Source organism: Mizuhopecten yessoensis, unplaced genomic scaffold (assembly GCF_002113885.1).
Source record: "Mizuhopecten yessoensis strain PY_sf001 unplaced genomic scaffold, ASM211388v2 scaffold897, whole genome shotgun sequence".
Lineage (NCBI taxonomy): Eukaryota > Metazoa > Mollusca > Bivalvia > Pectinida > Pectinidae > Mizuhopecten > Mizuhopecten yessoensis.
Window position 1 is genome coordinate 741220 of NW_018403776.1, and position 24474 is coordinate 765693.

The window sequence follows — 24474 nt, forward strand, 5'->3', positions numbered from 1 at the left end:
CAGAATTTCACACCAGTGTAATACCTATATTCTGTCAGGCCAGAATTTCACACCAGTGTAATACCTATATTCTGTCAGGCCAGAATTTCACACTAGTGTAATACCTATATGCTGTCAGGTCAGAATTTTACACCAGTGTAATACCTATATTCTGTCAGGTCAGAATTTCACAACAGTGTAATACCTATATTCTGTCAGGTCAGAATTTCACACCAGTGTGGATATCTATTTCCAAACATCTAATATTTCACATAAATTCTACAGCTGTTAACTTCAGTCAACTTGATAACAATTTAGGTCAAAGACTAAAATTGATTCTATTGAAATAAAAGTAATCAATCTAAAAAAATTGGCTTATATGAATTGATTTTTTAATGGATAATATACAGTGAGGGAACATCAAGAAGTTGAATAAATAGGTGTGTGTGAGAGACATATGTGAGATTTTGAGTGAAAAAAGGCTGTTTGATTAGTCTTTGAATTTCCTTCATATGAAAATGTCTTACATCACTCTGCTGTTCCATGGCGGTACCCCCAGACGTCCCATCCACAGACACATTCTGCTGCGAGGAGGAATCATTCTCTAACGTCACACAAAGCACCTGTAAAGCGCCCTCCACCAGTGGTTCACTCGAGTCGTTAAACATGAGGTGGTTGTAGGGTACACCATACCCTACCGGGTCATAGGCGCACACAATGTTCAGGAGTGAGGTAAAGAGTGGCAGGGCATGTCTGCAACACAAACATGGTTTACAGAGATTGAACTACCCAAACATCAACACAAACATGGTTTACAGAGATTGAACTACCCAAACATCAACACAAACAAAGTTAGACGTAACCAAAGTATAAATAACCCTCTTGTACATAATTACAAACAAAGTTTATATACAGACAGAAATTACATACTTACTACCCGTAAGCTAACAGTAAACAACCCCATACATCACAAACAAAGTTTGTAACCAGTTAACCACCCCATACATCACAAACAAAGTTTATAACCAGTAAACCACCCCATACATCACAAACAAAGTTTATAACCAGTAAACCACCCCATACATCACAAACAAAGTTTATAACCAGTAAACCACCCCATACATCACAAACAAAGTTTATAACCAGTAAACCACCCCATACATCACAAACAAAGTTTATAACCAGTAAACCACCCCATACATCACAAACAAAGTTTATAACCAGTAAACCACCCCATACATCACAAACAAAGTTTATAACCAGTAAACCACCCCATACATCACAAACAAAGTTTATAACCAGTAAACCACCCCATACATCACAAACAAAGTTTATAACCAGTAAACCACCCCATACATCACAAACAAAGTTTATAACCAGTAAACCACCCCATACATCACAAACAAAGTTTATAACCAGTAAACCACCCCATACATCACAAACAAAGTTTATAACCAGTAAACCACCCCATACATCACAAACAAAGTTTATAACCAGTAAACCACCCCATACATCACAAACAAAGTTTATAACCAGTAAACCACCCCATACATCACAAACAAAGTTTATAACCAGTAAACCACCCCATACATCACAAACAAAGTTTATAACCAGTAAACCACCCCATACATCACAAACAAAGTTTATAACCAGTAAACCACCCCATACATCACAAACAACGTTTATTACCAGTAAACCACCCCAAACATCACAAACAAAGTTTATAACCAGTAAACCACCCCATACATCACAAAGTTTGTAACCAGTAAACCACCCCATGCATCACAAACAAAGTTTATAACAAGTAAACCACCCCATACATCCCAAACAAAGTTTATAACCAATATACTTCCCCATACATCACAAACAAAGTTTATAACCAGTAAACCACCCCATACATCACAAACAACGTTTAATACCAGTAAACCACCCCATACATCACAAACAAAGTTTGTAACCAGTAAACCACCCCATGCATCACAAACAAAGTTTATAACCAGGAAACCACCCCATACATCACAAACTAAGTTTATAACCAGTAAACCACCCCCATACATCACAAACAAAGTGTATAACCAGTAAACCACCCCAAACATCACAAACAAAGTTTATAACAAGTAAACCACCCCATACATCACAAGCAGCGTTTAATACCAGTAAACCACCCCATACATCACAAGCAGCGTTTAATACCAGTAAACCACCCCATACATCACAAACAAAGTGTATAACCAGTAAACCACCCCATACATCACAAACTAAGTTTATAACCAGTAAACCATCCCATACCTCACAAACAAAGTTTTTAACCAGTAAACCACCCCATACATCACAAGCAGCGTTTAATACCAGTAAACCACCCCATACATCACAAGCAGCGTTTAATACCAGTAAACCACCCCATACATCACAAGCAGCGTTTAATACCAGTAAACCACCCCATACATCACAAGCAGCGTTTAATACCAGTAAACCACCCCATACATCACAAACAACGTTTATTACCAGTAAACCACCCCAAACATCACAAACAAAGTTTATAACCAGTAAACCACCCCATACATCACAAACAAAGTTTATAACCAATAAACCAACCCATACATCACAAACAAAGTTTTAAGACAAAAATGACTAACCGCTGGTAAACCACCCACATACATGTCCTAACATAAAACCCTGCCATTGAGACACTGGATTCAGTACCTACCTGTTTTCTGTGGAGGAGAAGTATTGGATCCACTGATTCGGATGACTGTGAGCATCAGCTGTAAAACAGGCCATCTCAGAATTATATTGTGAAAACAAGAAACAGTCAACTTTTGGTACAAATACCAACATGATCCCAAACCTGTCTAATATTTATATTCTGTTAATAATCCCAACAAACGTTAAAGATTTTTTTTCTTCTAATTTCAGATTTTCTCTATATTCTATTTGTATCTATAATTGTTCATTTTTGAATAAAGTGTACTTACCAACAGGAGGGAGGTACATGGTCTCGGAGAAGCAGGTGAGTAGAAGTTTGATAATCTCACATCGGTTCTGGTCGTAGTACTGGTTCCTGGTGGGAGAGTGAGCAAAGCCGACACCAGCCTCCCAGATGTACTCACAACTGTCTATAGTGTGCATGTCTTCAGGGTTATCCTGTATCAGGTATATACAGGTATAGTAAAATTTATTAAAGGCTTTACAACAAAGTTATTTTTTTTATTTCAATCCTTATATTTATGCTGAAAAAAGAAAGTTTCTCTCTTGGTGGTTTATTTTGGTTTATCACATATAACTGACCCATTTTACCCATACGGCCATGTCATAAATATAGTATTATACATGTGTAATAAGACCTGGGAGGTGCTGCGACTGGTCAAAACCGTGATATCATATTCCTACGCCAATACAGGTACTGCATAGAACGGCAATACTATGATCTGAGTACTTTGGTTTTAACTAACAGGTATATAGAGTATATATCAACATAACATTTTTACAAGTATCATAACACATATAAACAACAGGTCTTATTTCTAATTTAATTTTAATTAATTTTATCGAAAAGGAAGATATTTATCACAATCCTAAGAATAAACAATTTTAATGATAAAATATAATTTCACTAGTAAATACTTACAGGTCCTGTCTTCCTACTGGATGCTACTGTGAAATCTGGGCAGAATAGCAGGTCCTAAAATACAGTTGTTACATAGCTTAAATAAAACACTATTATACAGCACAACAATCAGATACCCAGTGGTCCCTTTATCCCATTTTTGTATCAAAATATGAGAAAAAAATAATTGAAAGGTATCCCAATTTTTCGTAAACAGAAATGTCTCATATTCTTATGCATAACCAATTTAATCACTTGCTGAAATTAGAGTTGGGCCCCAACATTTTACAATAACTACAGCTTTCAATGAGATAACATGTTTAACAGCTGTGTTAATACATACAATTTTTTATACACATACCACGTATCTTACATAAATAAGCATGTTATACAGATATCTTATTACATTGATGTTTAATATTATTCCAACTGGGAACACTACCCATTACCCATAGTAAATAAAGTATAGGAAAATCCCTGACAGCCGGATAAGAATAATTACGGAGATTTTACTGATCAGATAGCATTACTTACTGATATGGCATTGATCAGGGATTGCGCCAATGGTGGACTTTCATTCTGAAACAATATGTACATGATATCAAAGGTACATATACATTGGTACAGTTAGTGATACTTGTATAAACTGTGTGTTACAGTATAACATGTCCCTGGTACCGAGTGTTACAGCATATCATGTCCCTGGTACTGTGTGTTACAGTATATCATGTCCCTGGTACTGAGTGTTACAGTATGTCATGTCCCTGGTACCGAGTGTTACAGTTTATCATGTCCCTGGTACTGAGTGTTACAGTTTATCATGTCCCTGGTACTGAGTGTTACAGTATATCATGTCCCTGGTACCGAGTGTTACAGTGAAATACAGTAAAATCGTTTTATACTGCCACCATTTGTCCAGAGAAATGTTGGCATTATAAGATCTGGAGTTTGGTGCATTGAGGGGAAAATATAAGGGAATTCTTAAGAGTAAGGGAAAAAGGGACCTTGAAATATGTTGGAGGTGTGCAGGGGTTAGGGTGGCAAACGGAATGTGGGGCATTAAATGAGGTTTTACTCAATGTTTTGATTAGAAAAAAAACTTTAGATTACACAGGATCCAATATACATAGAAAAACTATAATGGGGATCTAGTATAAGGTCTGGTGTACTGGTTCTGGATTACACATGACTGGTTTGATAGTTTACAATTAACATGACAAACAAAAAAGTGCTGACAAGCTTTCCCTATGTTGGTTAACTAGCATCTTTTACGGAGTACTGACCTCTGTTTCCTCTGACTGGCCAGGAAGGGTAGACCAGAAAAACCCTCTCCAGTCAGGGTCCTCAAATATGTAGGGTAGAACTCTGGTCAGCAGTCTCACACAGTTTAACACTGCAACATACATCAACATAATGTTCTGTATCTACATGTCAACACCTACCAAATCTTTGTCTTTGTCAATGCTTTAACAGTATGTGTTTATATGTTGAACAATTCAGTTGAACCTACTGCACACACATTTGGCATATCTTATATATCTTTATTAATAATCTAATGAACATGTGCACCTTAAAAAAAACTATTTTTTCTCTACAAACAAAATTATTTGAGCAATTTGGTGCAACTTATTCTTGGATATTCTTATTGAAAAATGTCATAGCTATTAAGAAAAGATAGTTCATCTTGAGTTCTAGACTGAAGTGTATTTTAAACATTGGCATTTATTTTTATTTTCAGACAGTCTTTGGTCACTTATATAAACTCAGATTATGAAATTAAACTATCTCTCAGGTATTAAATAATGTACATAATTCGGTTAACTATTTGAAACTGCCAAAAGCTGTGAAATACAATGCATCTTACCTGTCTGCTGTTCTCGCTGGGAAGGACAACCACAGTCTGCAGCAGACACAAGCTTTTCCACTGCCTTGTAGCATAGTGTCGCAAGATTTGATGGAGACTCTTCTCTCAGTGCTCGAATCTCTGCTGCAGGAATCAGTGTGAAAACATCCTGGACACATGTCACACTTTCAGACCAAAACTGTTCCCAGAACGCCTCATCACTGGCCTCTATTGGCTACAGAACAAAAATGTCAACAGAGCTGCTAATTATGCTCGTCATTCTAGGGGTGCTAAAGTTGGAAAAAGGCGTCAAAATATGGTAAATGGTATTTCTTAATTGAATGATTGTTTTTCAAATTTAATGAATCTGGTTTTGCAAACAAAAGGGTTTAGAGTACAACCTGACTTTTAATTGTAAATCATACATACAACCTCATCATCATTACATCTGGTCAGAACCAACAACCTTCCTGCAATGGGGTCAATTCCAATATGGCGTTAGTGATCGAGGGGTGGATACCTAATGGTATTTATATAGTTCTAATGGTGGCAGGTCAACTCAGAAGACAGGATGATCAACAACACCACTGGATCCTGTTCAAAATTGTATTTCCTTGACTATATTCACAGTGCTGACATGTTTAGGTCCATAGGAGGCCGTCTTTATATCACTAGGTATATGACAGTTCTGTGCATTATGTAACACTGTAATCCCTTGGTAATTTGATTCAAGTGAAATCTCACATAAGTGAATCTATAAACTTTATTTCTTTTACAACAATTATGAAACAAGTTATTCAACTTATACCACTCTTGTTGGCCCACATGGCAGGTCTTAATGTGGGAGGAAACCACCAGAGTACCTGGAGAAAACCCACATGGTCTGGCAGATGTACCAATTCCTTTCATGTTCCATTTGAGAATTGAACTCTGGCAGCCTTGGTGAAAGGCAAGTGGGTTATCCACTTCGCCACCAGACTGACCCTGTTCTTTTTCTAGAATGCTCTTGCATGTATTTTCCTGACTGAATTGTTAGCTATTGGTTTGAGTAAATATGTAGTAGGCTTATGTGTTGTCAACTTTACAAGAAACTGGATGTGACAATTCAAATTGTTGTGCAATAATGTTCATTATTATACTAAATATGGGAACATGTGCGTTTCCAGAAAGAAACTTTTCATGGTGACATTTGATAAAAGGTGGTTTACGTGTTTTCATTCAAGCTTCTCTCTGTAAATTAGGTCATATTTTTTATCCCTATACTGCACAGTAAACAGGGAAATCTTACATATGAGGGGCAAATCCTCATATCAGCAAGACATTACATATATACGTTATTTTGTTATCATGATCACATTAATATTTATATAATTTTAACTCAAACACCTTCTCAAAATATGTCATTTTAACAAATACTTTAACACACAAATACAGAAATTGTTATCAATAATTTCTTTTATTTTTCATTGGGACAACATTCATCGTTTGTAACGCACATCAATAAAATATGTTGTCGAGCTCATAAATTATGTTGTTCGACATGTTGTGTTGGATTCTTTTTTTTATATATATATCATGAGAATTGCAAGATTTAGAATAAAACATTATTTTGTGTACGTCTTTAACCGTCAAAATATAGCATGTATCTGAGTATTTACGTGCAATTAACGAGTGATAATGCGTAAATCCACTGTGATAACTCGACAGGAGTGGGAGAAAATCAATAAACCGAAACGATGTCGCACTTGATATTGAAACAGCGAACATCTGATGATTATATTTTGCCTTCCAAGTTCAAAATATCTTACGAAACGTGTAAAATACAAACCTGTGTCTTTGTTGTTAACTGTATAACAGCTTTGCGAAAATTAAGCTTTGTATCTGTATTTCCCATGTCTTATTTCGCCTTGTTGGCACTTCATTCACAGATGTTTTTTTGTTGACTATTATCATAGGAGAGCTAGTTTAAGGGAGACCACTCTATGCACCACATACAATCAGGTAGCAGACCACAAATAATTGATAAAAAAAATCACATTAGGTTAAAAAATCCCTTCAAAAATACAAATTCAATTTAAAATTTACATAATGAATAGAGGACTTTTACTACCTTTATCAATATTATAACTTTTAAATTTATCACTTTTTACTAAAGTAAACAAGAGGTCCTCGGCCTGTATGTGAAATCAAATTTAAATTGTGGTTGTTGCAAACTTTGCACCCAAGAGAATGCTGGAAATTAGAACAAAGTGAATGGGAGCTCTCATAGATATATATTATACCCTACAGCAATCAGAGAATGATTGACAGTGATCCAGCCTGACCTTTGACACTAAAATCCAAAATCTAATCAGGTGTAAAACTAAATGTTACCATACTATTGCTTGAACATGAGCTACATTTGTTCATGAGTTCAAAAGATATCTTGTACACAACTTTTCACTTGAAAATTGGTGAGGTGTGTCATTTGACATTGAACTTTGCTCCTGTTTCTTGTCCGATGGCTTTCAAAAGCTAAATCAGGTGTAGAATTTGACCTACTACATGTAGCTACCATACTATGGCGTAACTATAAACTGAATCAGTTTCTTTTCAGTCACCTTAAAGGATTCCTCTCCTAGATCCTGTTGCAGGCAAAACACTAGAGAATCCCATTGTAGGGTTTTGTAGATAAGTAACCTCTCCATAATTTAGTTTTTGTTGTTGTTGCTTGAAATTTTCAATATCAGCTTGCAGCAAAGCATAAATGGTAATTACAAGTGACAGGCTAAATTAACACAGCGAAAATAATTGGGTGAAAGTTTCCCAATAGACAATCGATAAAAAAGAAGACAAAGAGAACAAACACGGATGTGTGGATTCAATCAACATATTTATTTGACAATGGTAATATTTGGCACATGATCATAATTTATAATGTCCACCTTTCATACACATTTTATAAATATATGATAAACATCAAAACTCCACATTGAATCAGTCTAATGCTCACCTGACAAACCTCTTACATATTTTCGCATTGCTCTTTGAGAAATTTTCCCTTTATATCTGCTTATGCTAACAAAAAAATCATAAAATGTGAAAATCTGATTGTAAAATCATTGTCAAACATTTTAATTTAGGGATACAACTGTATATGACCTTTTTGTCACATCTAAATATCACCTAGGGACATAGATACCATTTTCTTTTGAAAGTGTTTTGTAATATATTGATATCAAAAGCACCAATCAGGGGGCATGGCAGTTCTTACTTGTCTAGTTAGTACTGTGCTTCAAAAAGATGTCTTTCACAATATTAATCTTTCAATCCACACTTCTCTTGCATTATAATTGTTTACATGATTGAGCCTGTCTTATTAGATTTCTGAAGATACCTGCATGTCTTGCAGTTCAGAAACAATACTGAACAGGTAACAAGATCGGCTGTTGTTTTAAATTAAATAAATTAGCACCATGTTCTATAACTGAACAAGTAACAAGAACCTTAATTCCAACCGTTGTATTGAAATGTGTTTAATCATAATGCATATAACAATTCATGTTTAAATAAAGGTTAGAATCAAGGTTCACCAGATATTACAATTCATGTTTAAATCAAGGTTCACCAGATATTACAATTCACGTTAGAATAAAGGTTCAAGGATGTTACAATTCATGTTTGAATAAAGGCTCACCAGATATTAAAATTCATGTTTGAATAAAGGCTCAGCAGATATTAAAATTCATGTTTAAATCAAGTTCACCAGATGTTACAATTCATGTTTAAATCAAGGTTCACCAGATATTACAATTCATGTTTAAATCAAGGCTCACCAGATATTATAATTCATGATTGAATCAAGGTTCACCAGATATAACAATTCATGGTTGAATAAAGCTTCACCAGATATTAAAATTCATGATTGAATAAAGGTTCAAGGATTTTACAATTCATGGTCGAATCAAGGTTCATCAGATATTACAATTCGTGATTGAATCAAGGTTCATCAGATATTACAATTCATGTTTAAATCAAGGTTCACCAGATATTAAAATTCATGATTGAATAAAGGTTCAAGGATTTTACAATTCATGTTTGAATAAAGGCTCACCAGATATTAAAATTCATGTTTAAATCAAGTTCACCAGATAAATGTATTATAATTCATGATTGAATCAAGTTCCACCAAATATAATAATTCATGATTGAATCAAGGTTCATCAGATATTACAATTCATGATTGAATCAAGGTTCATTAGATATTTCAATTCATGATTGAATCAAGGTTCATCAGATATTACAATTCATGATTGAATTAAGTTCCACCAAATATAACAATTCATGATTGAATCAAAGTTCATCAGATATTACAATTCATGATTGAATCAAGGTTCACCCACCAAATATAACAATTCATGTTTTAATTAAGGTTCACCAGAAATAACAATCCATGACTATCTGCATGAAAATGTAATTCACAGCATACTGTGAGGTCTCATTCATGAAGACAGAATTTCTGAACACTATGAATAGGAGCAGCCAGAAAACAAACATCAAAGTTAAAGATAATGCATCATATAACATAAACAAGAGTACCGCGGGCGGAACAATATACGCCCGTCGAATGCCATATAGTGTTATATTCCGTCTTTGCGTATTGCTGAGTTATCTTCTCTTGGGAGCAGGTATTGATTGTTACGTCACTTGTTTGTGAGAGTAACGTCATCAATTTTTGAGAAAACAAAGTTTTCTCACACAAACCAATGACGTAACAATCAATACCTGCTCCCAAGAGAAGATAACTCTGCAATACGCAAAGACGGAATACTTTCTTACATTGAAAGAAGATCTGCATCATTCTAAGAGTGGTTAGCTGACATGCTATAAAAAATGTAGGAGAAAATCTCCGGACAAAAAATCAAATACTGAAATGAACAAAGGGCAACGACTTTTGCAAAAATCGTTGAATCAAAATTCTTTTAAGGGAGACACAATTTTATATCATGATTATAATGTATACCAAGTTTCAAAGAGATTCGTTGAAAAATGTAGGAGGAGATTGCCAGACAAAAATCAAATACTGAAATAAACAAAGGGCAATAACTTTTGCAAAAATATTTCAATCAAAATTCTTTTCAAGGAAACACAACAACATATCATTATTATTTAGCGTGCCAAGTTTCAAAGAAATCTGTCAAAAAATGTAGGTGGAGATGTCCGGACAAAAAATCAAATAATGAAATGAACAAAGGGCAATAACCTTTTTGGAAAAAATGTTGAATCAAAATTCTTTTAAGGGAGACACAACTTCATATCATGCTTATAATGTATACCAAGTTTCAAAGAGATCGGTCAAAAAATGTAGGAGGAGATTGCCGGACAAACAAAAATTTATGCCGGCCGGACAACCCCATACCATATTACTTCCGTCAAATTTGACGGGCGTATAAAAAAAGACAGAATAATTCAAAATATTGCACTACAACAATTGCATATAAATCTTACGACAACATACTAACAGAGTCTATCAGGTTTAGATGGAGACACAGAATTTCTACCCTGTTACCTGGGAGTGGTCAGAACCAAAACAAGAGGCCCATGGGCCTAAACGGTCACCTGAGTCTACNCTACATCATGTTTCCATATCTTCTCTGAAAACAGCAACAAAAGTCTGGTGATAAACAATGGTATCTATGTCAGTTGTCTAGAATAAATAATTTCTCAAAAGCAACTACAATCTATATCTATGATGGACGGAGTAAAGGAGTGAAAAACCAACTTACTGTACCATCTTTAGAGCTACACAGGCATGTATTCATATTCAAAACCAAGAAACACAAGAGGCCCATGGGCCTAAACGGTCACCTGAGTCTACAGTATNGGAAAATCATCAAATTCACCGCAAATAGCTACCAGGTAATAACAAATATATATGTAAGCCAACACGGTCTAATACTGGGTAGTGATGGATTAACTGTATTGCACTGCTGTTAGCACAGGGACATGCACCAAAGTATGGCTCGGGCATACAGGAAGACTTGTAAAACTGCAAAAATGGCGAAACCTGTACATTTTTAGCAGATATGAAAGTATTACTCGCCAGCTGCTGAGTATAATTAAAGGCCATTTAAGGTCAGTAATAAATAATGTAAAGAATGACAACATTACAACAAGGTACAGGTTTCAACCTGGTGAAAACATAAATACATGTATTAAACAAACAAAAAACATGAGAATATAAGGGTATAAATAAAAACAAAATTAACCTGTAAGCAACAAAATTGCACATATTCTCGTATCAGTTGAAGATCTTGGCAGTGTCTACATTGTACAGGGTACCTGGTATGTAGTGGATGACCTTTTACATTAACTGACCTAGTCAAACACTAAACCAAACCTCCCTCTCTCTTTCTCTTCCTGTGATGGCTCTTCTTCCTCCTCCTCCTCACCTAAAACATCCGACATCAAAACATAATCTTTTAACTTGCTTGCTAGTGTCAGACCTTTCAGTTTGACCTCTGGTCTACTCCCCAACTTTTCTCTAATCATAGCTCTGGAGATTTCCTGTAGTTTTCTTGGATGCTTCATGGTATGATCAAATACAGCCAGTATTGTCTTTTTCTGAGCAGGTGAATACTGTGTGTTCATGTCCCTGGATGTCCTCAGGATGTCCGACAGCACCTTGATCAGTTTGTACGGAATATTGAAGTAAAACTTCATATATGTGATTAGAAGTTTAACATTCTTGTGGGTCAAGGCTAGAAACAAAGGTTCAAGGTCAAAATGTGGATGCAAGTCTTCCCTCACTATACAGCAAGGTAACACCTTGCTGACCTTGGCTTGTCCATTAAGGTCACAACCATACCTCAGTAGCACCATAGCAACATCTTCATTGTTCTCCTCAGTGGCAGCCATGATTGGGGTCATGCACTTTTCATTCATCTGAAAATAAACCATTCCACTTTTATTAGTAATAATCGTTTTTTGTGATAGCTTATTATTTTCAGCAAGTTAATCTGCATTTTATATAACATATCTGCACTCTTTACCCTGTCAATGACAAAAAATTATATGCAAAAAAGGGGGTCCTGAGGGCCAACACTAGTTTGTCCTTAACCAGCTACAAATTCTTAAAATTTCAAGTTTTAAAACCAGTCTCTCTTTCTTCATTGATCAAGACATGTTTATAATGTGCAGTTTATTTTAAACTATTGATTTTGAAGTTTAGTTAGAAGTTATTTTGATTTTTGGGGATGTACAAGTGTAGGGTTTTAAAAGTAGATTTGCCGGTGATTCAGGATGTGCAAGTTATTGGACTTACTGAGGATTGAGGGTTTGGTTTGGTTTAGTATTGTTTAACATCCTATCAACAGCTATGGTTATTTAAGGATGGCCTCCCCTGTGTGCAAGATGCATGCATGTGTGTTTTGGGAGCTTGCGATATGTTTGTGTTTGTCTCCTTGTGATAGTGCGGAACTGATGCCAAATTTATAGTGTTACCTCACTGAAACATACTGCCAAAGACACCCAGCAGGACCCCCAACCCTGTCACATTATACTGACAACGGGCGAAACAGTCGTCCCACTCCTAAATTACTAATAAGCAGGAGTAAAAACTACCATTTTTACAGACTCTGGTACAGTATGTCTCGGCCAGGGGACAGAACCCAAAGCCCTCCTCACAGGGGCGAACGCTCAAGTAAAGGCCAAAAGTGAGGCAGTGTCAAGGGAGATATTAGGAAAAAGCAATGGGGGCAGCAGGTACAATTCTTACACCCTACCTGAAGGGACTGAGGATTGAGGGAGTACTAGATATTTCACTTTAAGAAAGATTTGTGAATGAAAATTTATTTTTGTATAATACATTGAAGATCTAATTTATGAATATAAAATATAATACATTTGATGTCTCCTATTTTATTTGGAGGTCCCCTATCTTTTATAAGCAAAACTTAACAAGAGGCCCATGGGCCTTAACGGTCACCTGATATATTTATACAGAGAGTTGATTTTGTTTTTAACATGAACAAAAATATTATTCAAAGTGACAAAAAACAATAAAACCATCTTATTCAATATCTAGCATACAGATTTAAGACTAAAAAGTATTTGAAACTAGCACCTCTGATTCGAAACAAGGAAAATGAAGAAATTTCAGCACACTGACTCCTTTGGACCCCACCCTACAGCCCTAGGGGGTAGGGGTGGCTCAAAATTTTCAAAGTATCAAACTGTCAACTCAGGGTTATAATTCCAATCAAGTTATTAACATGTAATATTCAAAGTATCATTTGCCATTATAAACCATAATAAATTTTCCCCCCCCCCCCCCTCCTTCCCCAGGGGGTAAACGTGAGACTCTAGGGTCATAAACCTTAAGACCCTTCCATCTATGAAGAGTATTTGATTCTACCATATCTGTGTCTTGAGAAGAAGATTTTTGAAATTTCAGTCAATTTGATCCTTTTTGGCCCGCCCCTCAGGCCCCTATAGCTAGGGGCTGGGGACCAAACCGGCCACTATTTTTGTTGACCTTTGGCCATGGAAGGTTTCTGCAAAATTTCATTGAAATTGGTTCAGGGGTTTTGGAGAAGAAGTCGAAAATGTAAATTGTTTACGGACGGATGACGGACGCCGGGAGATTTTGTCTCAAGTGACCTAAAAACTCCTCCTGAAGAATCTCCCTACAATTGAACATGATGTTGAAGATTCCTTAATTGCTGGAAAAAGTGTCTATTAACACCAATATGCAAGTTTCTTCTGTTTACAGATTATAAGACCACTGTAAATTATAAGAACTAGTGATAATTTATGAATATTGTTCAATATAAAAGAAAATTCATTCTGCTGATTCAGGTTAAGAAATCTTGTATGAAAACCAAACACAATTTCCTTACCAGTGGTATAGAAATATCCCTACCAAACACTCAATTTTCTTACCTGAGGTATATCAATCTCCCTACCAAATCCTTAATTCTCCCTACCAAACACTCAATTTCCTAATACCAGTGGGATAGAGATCTCCCTACCAAATCCTTAATTCTCCCTGCCAAACACTCAATTTTCTTACCTGAGGTATATCAATCTCCCTACCAACTCCTTAATTCTCCCTACCAAACACTCCATTTCCTTACCAGTGGGGTAGAGATCTCCCTACCAAACACTCAATCTCCTTACCAGTGGGATATCAAACTCCCTACCAAATCCTTACTTCTCCCTACCAAACACTCAATCTCCTTACCAGTGGGATAGAAATCTCCCTACCAAATCCTTACTTCTCCCTACCAAACACTCAATCTCCTTACCAGTGGGATATCAAACTCCCTACCAAATCCTTAACTCTCCCTACCAAACACTCCATTTCCTTACCAGTGGGAAAGAGATCTCTCTACCAAATCCTTAATTCTCCCTACCAAACACTCAATTTCCTTACCAGTGGTATAGAAATCTTCCTTCTATGTGTTCTGAAGTCATCATATATGTGATACAATTGAAAAAATCCAATTGAAAAGCGCTTCAATTTCGTAACACGTTATCTTTAATTCCTTGTTCCTTTAACCTACCTCCTCCCTGCTATGCCTATTTTACCGCTCAAATCAGATTAGACCATAACACACTGAGTGTATCTTTTCCTCACCTGGTTGATGTTACAGCCAGCCTTGATGAGGATCTTGGCTACCTTGGAGTGGTTGTTGGTGACAGCGACATGAAGGGGAACTGTTGAATGCTTGGTGCCATTAAGCAGACACTTTGGCATGCTGATAAGCTTCTCTGTCACGGTCTCATTGCCTTTCTCAGCAGCTGTATACAGAGGAGTCTGCAGCTTGGCAGTGACAGCATTAATATTACACCCTGTGTCACAGAAATAAATACCTTCATTTAAAATATATATGAACATTTGAAAGACTTTCCACAAAGCAGTACTATCTGGTACACACCATACATGTATAGAGAATAAACTTTTTATTGTAGACTTTAATTAGAAAGTACTACACTGAAATTTTACACAGTAGTACTTGTCTGTCTACCATGACATATATTTAGCCTAGGTGCACTCATTTGGGATATTTCATAAAAAGAAATACATTGTACAGCCATTCAGACTTCATTGCTTGGAAACAATTTTGAACTTTAACACATAATTTATCATAACACATCCATCTATGAAGTTTCACCAAAACATGTTGAGTCATTCAAATGTTATTGGCCAATAATTAGCATGACCTGACTTTTGACCTCACTTATGATGACATGAGTATTTGAACCCAAGATTGGTATACAAAACTCTTTTTAACCAGGAATCCTCTAATTGATAAACTTTTATCAAAACATTCCATTCAATATACATTATTGCTCCAAAAACATTGAAATAATTTGATCTTTTTACCCATGCCATGACCTTGACGTCATTGATCTGAGAGCGGTGTGCAACACATCATCTAGCCATGTTTCATCTATTTATGAACTTTCATAGAATTTTTATTTCTTCATATCAGGATTTAAGGTCTGTAAATTAATTGGATTTTATCATATCTGACAGACTGTTGATCTCTTACTGTGACTTTGAAAGGATGATTCACATTATCAACAAATAGCAATTGGACTTTACATGTTTGTCATAGTGGTGATCCATCTAGCAATTTAGTCACTGAATTGGTTATAAGGAATTTCCCTTTATCTCCATCAATGGAGCACTGGACTATTAATCCATAGACATGGGTTCCAGCCAATCATTTATAATGAATACCAGGAGACCCAACAAGGTACAATATAACAGCAAAGCTTTTGCTAAAGAACAACTTTTGTCTTTTGTTGTCCTCCATGTCGAGGGCAAACTTATCATTACAGTGAACAATAAGCAACATTAAAAACATAGTGATGAACTGTAAAGGGCAAAGAAACACTGGGCGAATATAGATTTTACTGGCGTAGGGTGAAAGTTAGACTGGGTGAAAGTTTTCCGGTATACAGTACTTCGTGTAGAGGACTTCAGACACTGGTCCATTTAGGGGACCTAAGAAACTCTTTCCAATATGGGACCTTATGGGAAACTTGATCGCTGTAGACAAAACAACGTCACAGCAGCAGACACAAAGATGTCTTTGATATACCGGGAGAACCCACAAGTGTGTTTGTAGACAACATCATTTACTGTACATCAGATCAAGAGAAGAAACAGTTAAACAGACAATACTTTACCAGACTCTATCAAAAGTAAAGCTGCCTCTGTGTAGTGCTGTATGATAGCCTGATGAAGGACAGAACAGTGTAACTTCTTCTCCTTCAAATCAACGTCACTTCCAGATTTGATAAGGGCATTTACAATCTGAACAAATAAGAAATAAAACAGCTAAATAGGAGCACTAAAAGTACTGGTAAGCACATGTAAATGTAGAAGTGGAAGAACAAGGGTGGATAATATGTTTATAAGAAGAGGTTTTGTCTCGTGAAATAATTAAGGAACAATCAGTAAACAGTTGCTTTAAGTATGAAATCAAAATGAACTATTTCACTTAGGTGTATCCCCTTTCTTGTGAATTGGGGCTCACTATGGTTTACCCCCTCCCCTTGTTAACTAAGACGGCCAGTTCTACTCATTTTGCACCATTGAGTTAGTTGCATAGAACAGCTTAAATACCAGGTATGATATTTACTCAGTTATTTTGCCTAATACAGGCCATTGTAAGTACTTGTTTAACATGCTTAAGAGTCTGTCTTGGGGGTTTTTCCCCACGGAAATTTTGAAAGGTTTTAAAAGCATGCATTACCTGTATGTTACTTCTGCAAGTGATTGCTGCAAACAGGGCATGCTCATTATTCGAGTTGGATTTGTTCACATCAGAACCTGTAACACAAAAGAGTTATCTTCCCTTAACAGTCTGTATGTCAGCAGTACTGTACAGAAGTTTTAAATTACCAGTAAATTTTGACTCAAAAATATATTTCTTGCGTAGAATTTTTCATGTTGGCAATGCTGCAGCTTAATTTGGTTCACAGGATGTCAATAAACTCATGTGTGCACTCATACACTCGGCACCGATTTAGTAAAAGCAACATAACAAAAAATGTCCCCAAAAGGAAAATTTCTGTTTTTCTAGTACTGTTGAGTTCTGTTTGTATTTCACATCACAGATAATGTAACCCTAAGGACAGGGACAGGATAGTCAAACTATATTATATTATGAAGATGATACCATTCCCACATGACAAATACATTTACTGTTTTACGACAAACAAAATCTATCAGTAATTGTAAAATGTTAAGATTATCAGGAGCGTTAGTAAAACTAAGTTTATACTGATCAATGTCTACTGTGCTGGTCCAAGTATCAACTATTCTACAGTTTGTACTCAAGCAGAGCTGCATTACCATGTTTTCTTAAACATCTATTTGAGAGTTACTGATGCAAAATTGAAGCAATTAACACAAATTTCTTGAAATATGTTCACAGTTCTGAAGTGTAAACCAGCATTTTCACTGATATATATATGTTTTGTTTTCATAATGCAAATTTGAAACAAGAGGTCCAGACAGCCTGTTTTGCTCACTTGGATATATATTATAGTATATAGTAATTATAGTAATAGTACAAATATTTCCCAATTTTGGGCACTACCTCTCCATACCAAGGAGGACAGCACCTTCTTTTTATGACACTTGACTTCCTAGTCCCATCGATGCGCCATAGCAAATTTGATAGTAACACAATATCAACAGTTTCCATGTTATTTTTACCCAGACACTAAGTCACCAGGGACATGGCTAACCCAGGACTAAATCTAGTAGCATGGCTGACCCTGGGACCAATCCTGGTAGCATGATTATGTTTATCTTTTCATGCTTATTAATTTCATGAATAGTGACAGGTTTGGAATCTCCAAACTTTCCATGCTATGACTGAGGTATTAGTTCAGACTGTGTTTGTCTGTTATCACCCAAGTTTTGTGTAGCAGCCTGGTACACTTACCTGCTGACAATAACGTGTTTACTACTGCCGAACTATTTCCCATCGCCCCGGCATGCAGGACACTGTTTCCATTTTTTGTTTGGATATTCACATCAGCGTGACCTTCCAGTATTATCTTGGTGATTTCTGTTAAGAGATATATTGAGACATTACAAATATTCTATTTAAGATACTGAAAATAGTTTGGAAATATAAAGAATGTATAATATGTTAAAAATTCAAATATTATGTTCAAACACAGTGATATAAAACTATCTTAATCAATAAGTTAATCTCATTCATGTATTCAACATTCATTCAATGTCAAAACATAATGAAATGCTTTACGATGCTCCCAATATTTCAATTGATAATATATAGTGCTCATCTTTAATACTTATATTGAATTGATCCTAAATTGTGCACAGTGTTTACACTGACTTTTAGGTGAACGTAAATAGTGTAAAATTTAAAGTTTAATTGTCTGCTTAAAGGGGCTGGTCGGGGAAAAAATGTCATATTTGCTAAAATGGCATACACATGTTTAAAACACCTTCTTATGAAATATACCGATACAAATTTTGCTGAAATTCACTCCCTAAGAGTAAAAAATATAATTAAATTAAAGAAATCCTAAATCGTCACCTGACAGTCTAAAACTCTCAATTGACCCAGATCAGTGATGTAATTTTACTGCACACGCGTCATCAACAAGGCCAAATGTAAACATCGCGGCAAAAGAAAAAGATGCATGCAAAAGTCATGATAGGCACGAGATATCAATACCGTTATATATAACAACAACATATAGGTAGGAATACTACACTTGCATCATACATGACCTTTGAAAACAATTATTTACGTATAGCATTGCTGTCTTGTCCGCTAGTTGAGTCCGACATGGCACATGACGGCGTGCTATTGTTGTTATCTTCACTGCCTCACTTTCGAAACAACCACGTGACATATATAAATAGATCTGCGCTAAATTTACTTGGGGCTTCCCCGAGATTTCAGTGGTCAAAACTGGACATTGCAAGCAGAACTTGACCGTCATATTGCCATGGTATAACTTTTGGAAGGCCAGAGAACGGATTTAGACCCATTTATTTTGTAATTTTTTCCCCGACCAGCCCCTTTAACAAGTCACAGACTCCATACACTAAATTTTAAAACAACTGTCTATTACTTGCTAAGAAGATACTATCTAATTCCTATCACTATTAATATTAATTATGTCAATGTGGTGTTCCATTGGTGCCTGGTGCATTACCTTGGTTACCGGCTAAAGCTGCCTGGTAGAGAGGCGTCCATCCCTCACTGTCGGGCTGGTTCACATCACACTTCCCACTCACCAAAATCTTCACCAAGGCCAAGGCATTCTCAGTCGGAGACCCAAACATTTGGGAAACTACCAGTTACAAAAATAATAAAATACTTTTCTTTCAGCAAAATATTTTCAATTTTGCATTAAAGCTATAGCACAGCATTGCAAATTAGGACATTAGTAATGTCAGCAGATTGTACGAGAGGGACTCAGAACCAACATCCATATGATACTGGGTTCAGTGAATTTCATTGTACCCCTGCTGACAAATTGCTGAATGGAATCACGTGTCTGGCCATAGGAGTAAGGCAAAAACAATTATATGTGTGTTTCCGGTTTCCCTACCGACCCTAGAGTTTTATGCCTACTCTGAAGTTTGTTAAAGCCAGAACTACTGCTCTATATAAGCACAGTAAAATGGTGTGTTTTTTTAATTTGCCTACCTACCAACCCTAATTTTTTTCAAGCAGAAACAGGAAACAATCCTATTTTTTGTTTATAATAAACTAAATTACCAGGACAACATGAATAGGGATGTATCAGTCAAATACCACAACATTTATCCTGATGGACTGCAGTGGGTTTTTCCTGACACCAGAAAGCAAGCTTACCCTGACGGACAGCAACATGTATGGGAGCCTGACTCTGCCGATCTGCTAAATTCACATCACACCCTGAACTGATGAGCAGCCTGGCTATGTCAAGGGAACCTGAACAAGAACTTCCTATGGCATCTGTTATAATAAAAGTATAAAATTTAATCACCAGCAACATGCTGTTAAAAGGAGTTAGGTATTGCTAAGTTTAAATTCTACATTATCTGCTTACAGAAATTAAATGAAAATGCTGATATTGTATGTTTACTATCACAGGACTATCATAAGAACAATGGGCTGAAGTATCATACCAGGGCTGTGAGACTCTTGTCTATTTGAAATTTAAAATAGTGATAAGTTTTCAGATACATGCTAAATCCTCATTACATGCAATTTCACATATGTGTTTGAGTTATCTCCCCTGAAAATGTTGTTGACATCACCGGATTATTTTTTCTACATATACCCCCACACTTACATTTGTTATCAATGAATAAAACAGTTCCATCTATAAGATATTTTGCAGCTTTTTCTGTTCCACTGTCTTTGAAACAAGCTGCATGTGATGTTACATTAGCCTGAATCCTAAGTGATGATTTAACTGTGTAGAGTGTATATGTATTGTATATGTACAATGATAGCGACATACCTAACAAGGGTGTGCAGCCTTTGGTAGTTTGGAGGTTCAGGTTGGCCTTTCTTTTGATGAGTACTTGTGTGACCTCTAAATAACCTTGTGAGGCAGCACAGTAGAGAGCTGTCCTTCCCAAGTTATCCTGCTTGTCAGGGTCTGCACCTAAAATTTTGTGATTTGAGTCAGTAATACAGCACTATATTAAGGGCTAGGTCATGCCACTTTACCTCAAAGGTGGCCATATCCAGGTAAATATGATTTTTTTTGCCTTCTGTACTGAAATAATTCCACAATTTATGTGATTACTTTGTAATTGTTGTCATCTGTATTTTTTCGTTACAATTTGGGTGTTTTACCTACCCTGTATAGAAAATAATTGATAGTATTCATGTTTGTCTAACTTTAAGTATGTTTACATATCTATAGCATTCATAAGTTCATTTAGTACATGTTCATCTATTCTTTTATATATGGTGAATACAAATACATAAATGATATTACAATGTACTGAAAATATTTTAAATACATATAGCACAATCAAGTACAATTAAGTACATGTACATCTATTCTTTACTATGTGATGTATATATAAATGACATAACAATATACTAGAAATATGCACAATTAGAAAGAATCCTGCAAAATCTTTATTTTTTTCAATGTTTGGACCATTTTTTTAAAATATTGAAGGTTCATATTACCCATGGTCTTCTCAACCCCTTAAAAACATTGGGAATGGTGTTGAATATCATTCCCAAATAGAAACAGACAAAAACACTTATGATGGAAATATTAAAATACCTAAAAAGGAATAATACCTCCTGATAAAAGAGATTCTACTATGTCTGTGAACCCCAGATCAGCGGCCCATATCATTGGGGTTTTCCTGTTCTCATCTCCTGGGTTCATGTTACAGGAAGAACTCTTCAACAAGTCTACGATCTCTACATGTCTTTGTTTGGCTGCTGTGTGGAGTGGAGTTTGACCATGTGAGTTCTGTATGTTAGAATCAGATCCAGCTTTTAACAAAAGACTACAGATATATGCATGACCTTTATAAGCACATGTATTAAGTGGTGTGCATCCAAGGTCATTCTGAGAGTCAACATCTGCTTTGTTTTGTATCAACAATTCCACTATGTCATCAAATCCTCGCCATGAAGCTATATTGAGGAGACTGTTCATGTCCGAGTCTATCTTGTTCACATCAGCTCCTTTAATAATTAGAAGCACACACATGTCATATAAGCCCTCCTTTACTGCCAACTGCAAGGCTGTCTGGCCACGATACTGGAAATCCACATCGAAATCTTCCTCCATCATCTGTTGTACAATGTTGATCTGGTTTTGAGAAATAGCATCTTGGAGTTTTCTGATTCGTCTTCTCTTTTCCCTTTTCTCAAAACCTGATCTAGTATTATCTGAAATAATCAAAATGCATGTGGTACATATTTACTGTCTCTAAATATTTGTAACAAATAAGTATCAAGAATTATCAATTGATTTTTTAAAAAAAAAAATCTGATACATAATGTTACATTTTGGCAGCCATCCTTGTGGTCAGTAAATATGATCTAATAAATTACATGGATGTAATTTGGTAAATTGTCCTAGTAAGTTATTACCCTCAGTGACTGAGGTAGGAATACCCACCATACACTCCCTGAGAAAATATAACCAACATCTGTCTGGGAGAGGTGTTTGGTTTTCTGTTTACGTTTGCAAAATCTTTCCTTAGTATTTCCTTCAAAGTTATTTTGTGTGTTAGATTATATAGCAGATCCTTCCTCTAGGATACTTTAATTTCCATACTGTACAGATAACAGGAATAAATATTTGATTTTTAATTAAGACTGAACTTTAAGCCGATTTTTTTAAACTGATATCAGAACTGAAAACTTATGATTTCAGTCCGAGAAATAGGCTAATGCTTCCCTTTCTCACATTGAATTTCCTTGTTTCATTGGACAGTGTACTGCATCTCATTTCTAATGTATTGATTGTTGTTACACCCAACACTCAACACTTCATACCCATATACTCATAACTGTTACATGCAACATGATAAGTCATACCTGTGTGCTGCAATCGGTACTTATTAAGCAGTACAGTACAATATTATGGGTGCGAGTATTAGTGGTCTCTTCCAATACGATTCATTAGTGTGGAATATATATATAATAAGCCATAACTTCAGTAAGCGATTTGTATCATTTACCTAGACCTGTGCAACGAATGTCCATTGTAAGGAAATTGTAATTAGCATACGCTATTCGATAAGAGATGTTTCGTCTATCGAAAGAGAGTTTATATACACAATGTAGTATTGTGTAAGACCTAGATCATATTCTGCTGCAGACACGGGTAAAATATCAATGGGCATTTATCAAACTCTACAGTCTACTAGCTCTACCTTCTCCACCCCCAACAAATGGTCTTGACTAGGAATGATAATTCATATACATATACACTGAAATAGCATAAGCGGCAAGCACAAAAGACCATACCTTGGGATTTATCGCGGAGGCCCAGTCCAGCATCATCAGCCATTGCGAGTTTGTGAGTAGAGTTACCTCCCATATAAATATTCACGGTGTGTAACATATAGTCCCATGTAAGAAGGCCACCAGCGGGTTTTCCCCTCAATATTTTATGCATTTCTACATGTTTTCAATTGATTTTTCTGAAATCTGCAGTGGTTGTTTAAAACGAACATCTTTATCCTATGAGATAATTGCCTTTTTATCTCTCACATGTTTTACGTTGAGCGGTTTTCAAGATGCAACAAATTACTTTTCCTAACCGTGCATGAGACTTACTTAGTTTGTTTAATATTTTATTTAGTAAAAATTTAGTAAAGAGATTAACGTTTCATGTTTTGAAAACTATGTAATACAAAATAAGGAAAACATTATGAGAGAAAATTCAAACATCCGTCTTTCGTCATCGGATTCTAACTTTTATTTTGATAGCATTGCAATATTGACTTTATTAAAATCAGTGGAAAATGTAAAAATGTATGAAAATAGATTTTTGTTTTTTTGAAATAATCAACTTGATTATATCGAAGAAAGAACGAAAAAGCTATCAAAATCAATATTTAGGTAAACAGATTGTTACCCCCTCTACAGTTAGGGCCAAGAAAATACTGAAAGCAAAAATACTGAAAGCAATCTATTTTGTCGTCACTGAAGCCTCATTTGTCTATGCAACTATATTATTGTGCTCTGGACGTCGTTATGTCAACATGTAACAATGTACGATAATCTGTGAGTATATGTATATCAAAGTGAGGAAATTTTTAGATTTTTTATTATCTCCCTACCACGTAACTCACCTTTTGTGACTTGACACAACTGTTTCACGCCTCGTGAGACTTAACACAACTGTTTCACGCCTCATTTGACTTAACACAACTGTTTCACGCCTCGTGTGACTTTGCACAACTCGTTCACGCCTTGTGAAGCTTTACACAACTTAGTCACGCCTTGTGTGGCTTTACACAGCTGGTTCACACCTTATGTGACTTTACATAACTGATTCACCCCTTGTTCAACTT

General features: G+C 35.7%; 2 protein-coding genes across 2 annotated transcripts in view; both read right to left on the reverse strand.

Annotated features, from left to right (window-relative positions):
• LOC110454077 (protein HID1-like) overlaps positions 1–7375 on the reverse strand; it is a 17762-nt gene extending 10387 nt beyond the window's left edge. Inside the window, exons 1-8 of the mRNA XM_021503424.1 lie at positions 7258–7375; positions 5451–5664; positions 4870–4979; positions 4121–4165; positions 3608–3661; positions 2955–3123; positions 2687–2744; positions 380–732 (exon numbers count right to left, since the gene is read on the reverse strand). Of these exons, the coding sequence (XP_021359099.1) occupies positions 380–732; positions 2687–2744; positions 2955–3123; positions 3608–3661; positions 4121–4165; positions 4870–4979; positions 5451–5664; positions 7258–7323 (1069 nt within the window). The 5' untranslated portion in view covers positions 7324–7375. The remainder of the gene's footprint in view (positions 1–379; positions 733–2686; positions 2745–2954; positions 3124–3607; positions 3662–4120; positions 4166–4869; positions 4980–5450; positions 5665–7257) is intronic.
• Positions 7376–11299: 3924 nt separating this feature from the next.
• Positions 11300–23494, reverse strand: LOC110454044 (ankyrin repeat domain-containing protein 50-like). The gene is made up of 10 exons (XM_021503378.1): positions 23423–23494; positions 21734–22336; positions 20931–21077; positions 20297–20419; positions 19632–19769; positions 18380–18505; positions 17180–17256; positions 16611–16737; positions 15049–15263; positions 11300–12353 (listed from the first exon to the last, which is right to left on the reverse strand). Exons 1-10 carry the CDS (start codon positions 23463–23465, stop codon positions 11787–11789), a joined length of 2166 nt encoding a protein of 721 aa, XP_021359053.1. The 5' UTR covers positions 23466–23494; the 3' UTR covers positions 11300–11786.
• Positions 23495–24474: the final 980 nt, after the last annotated feature.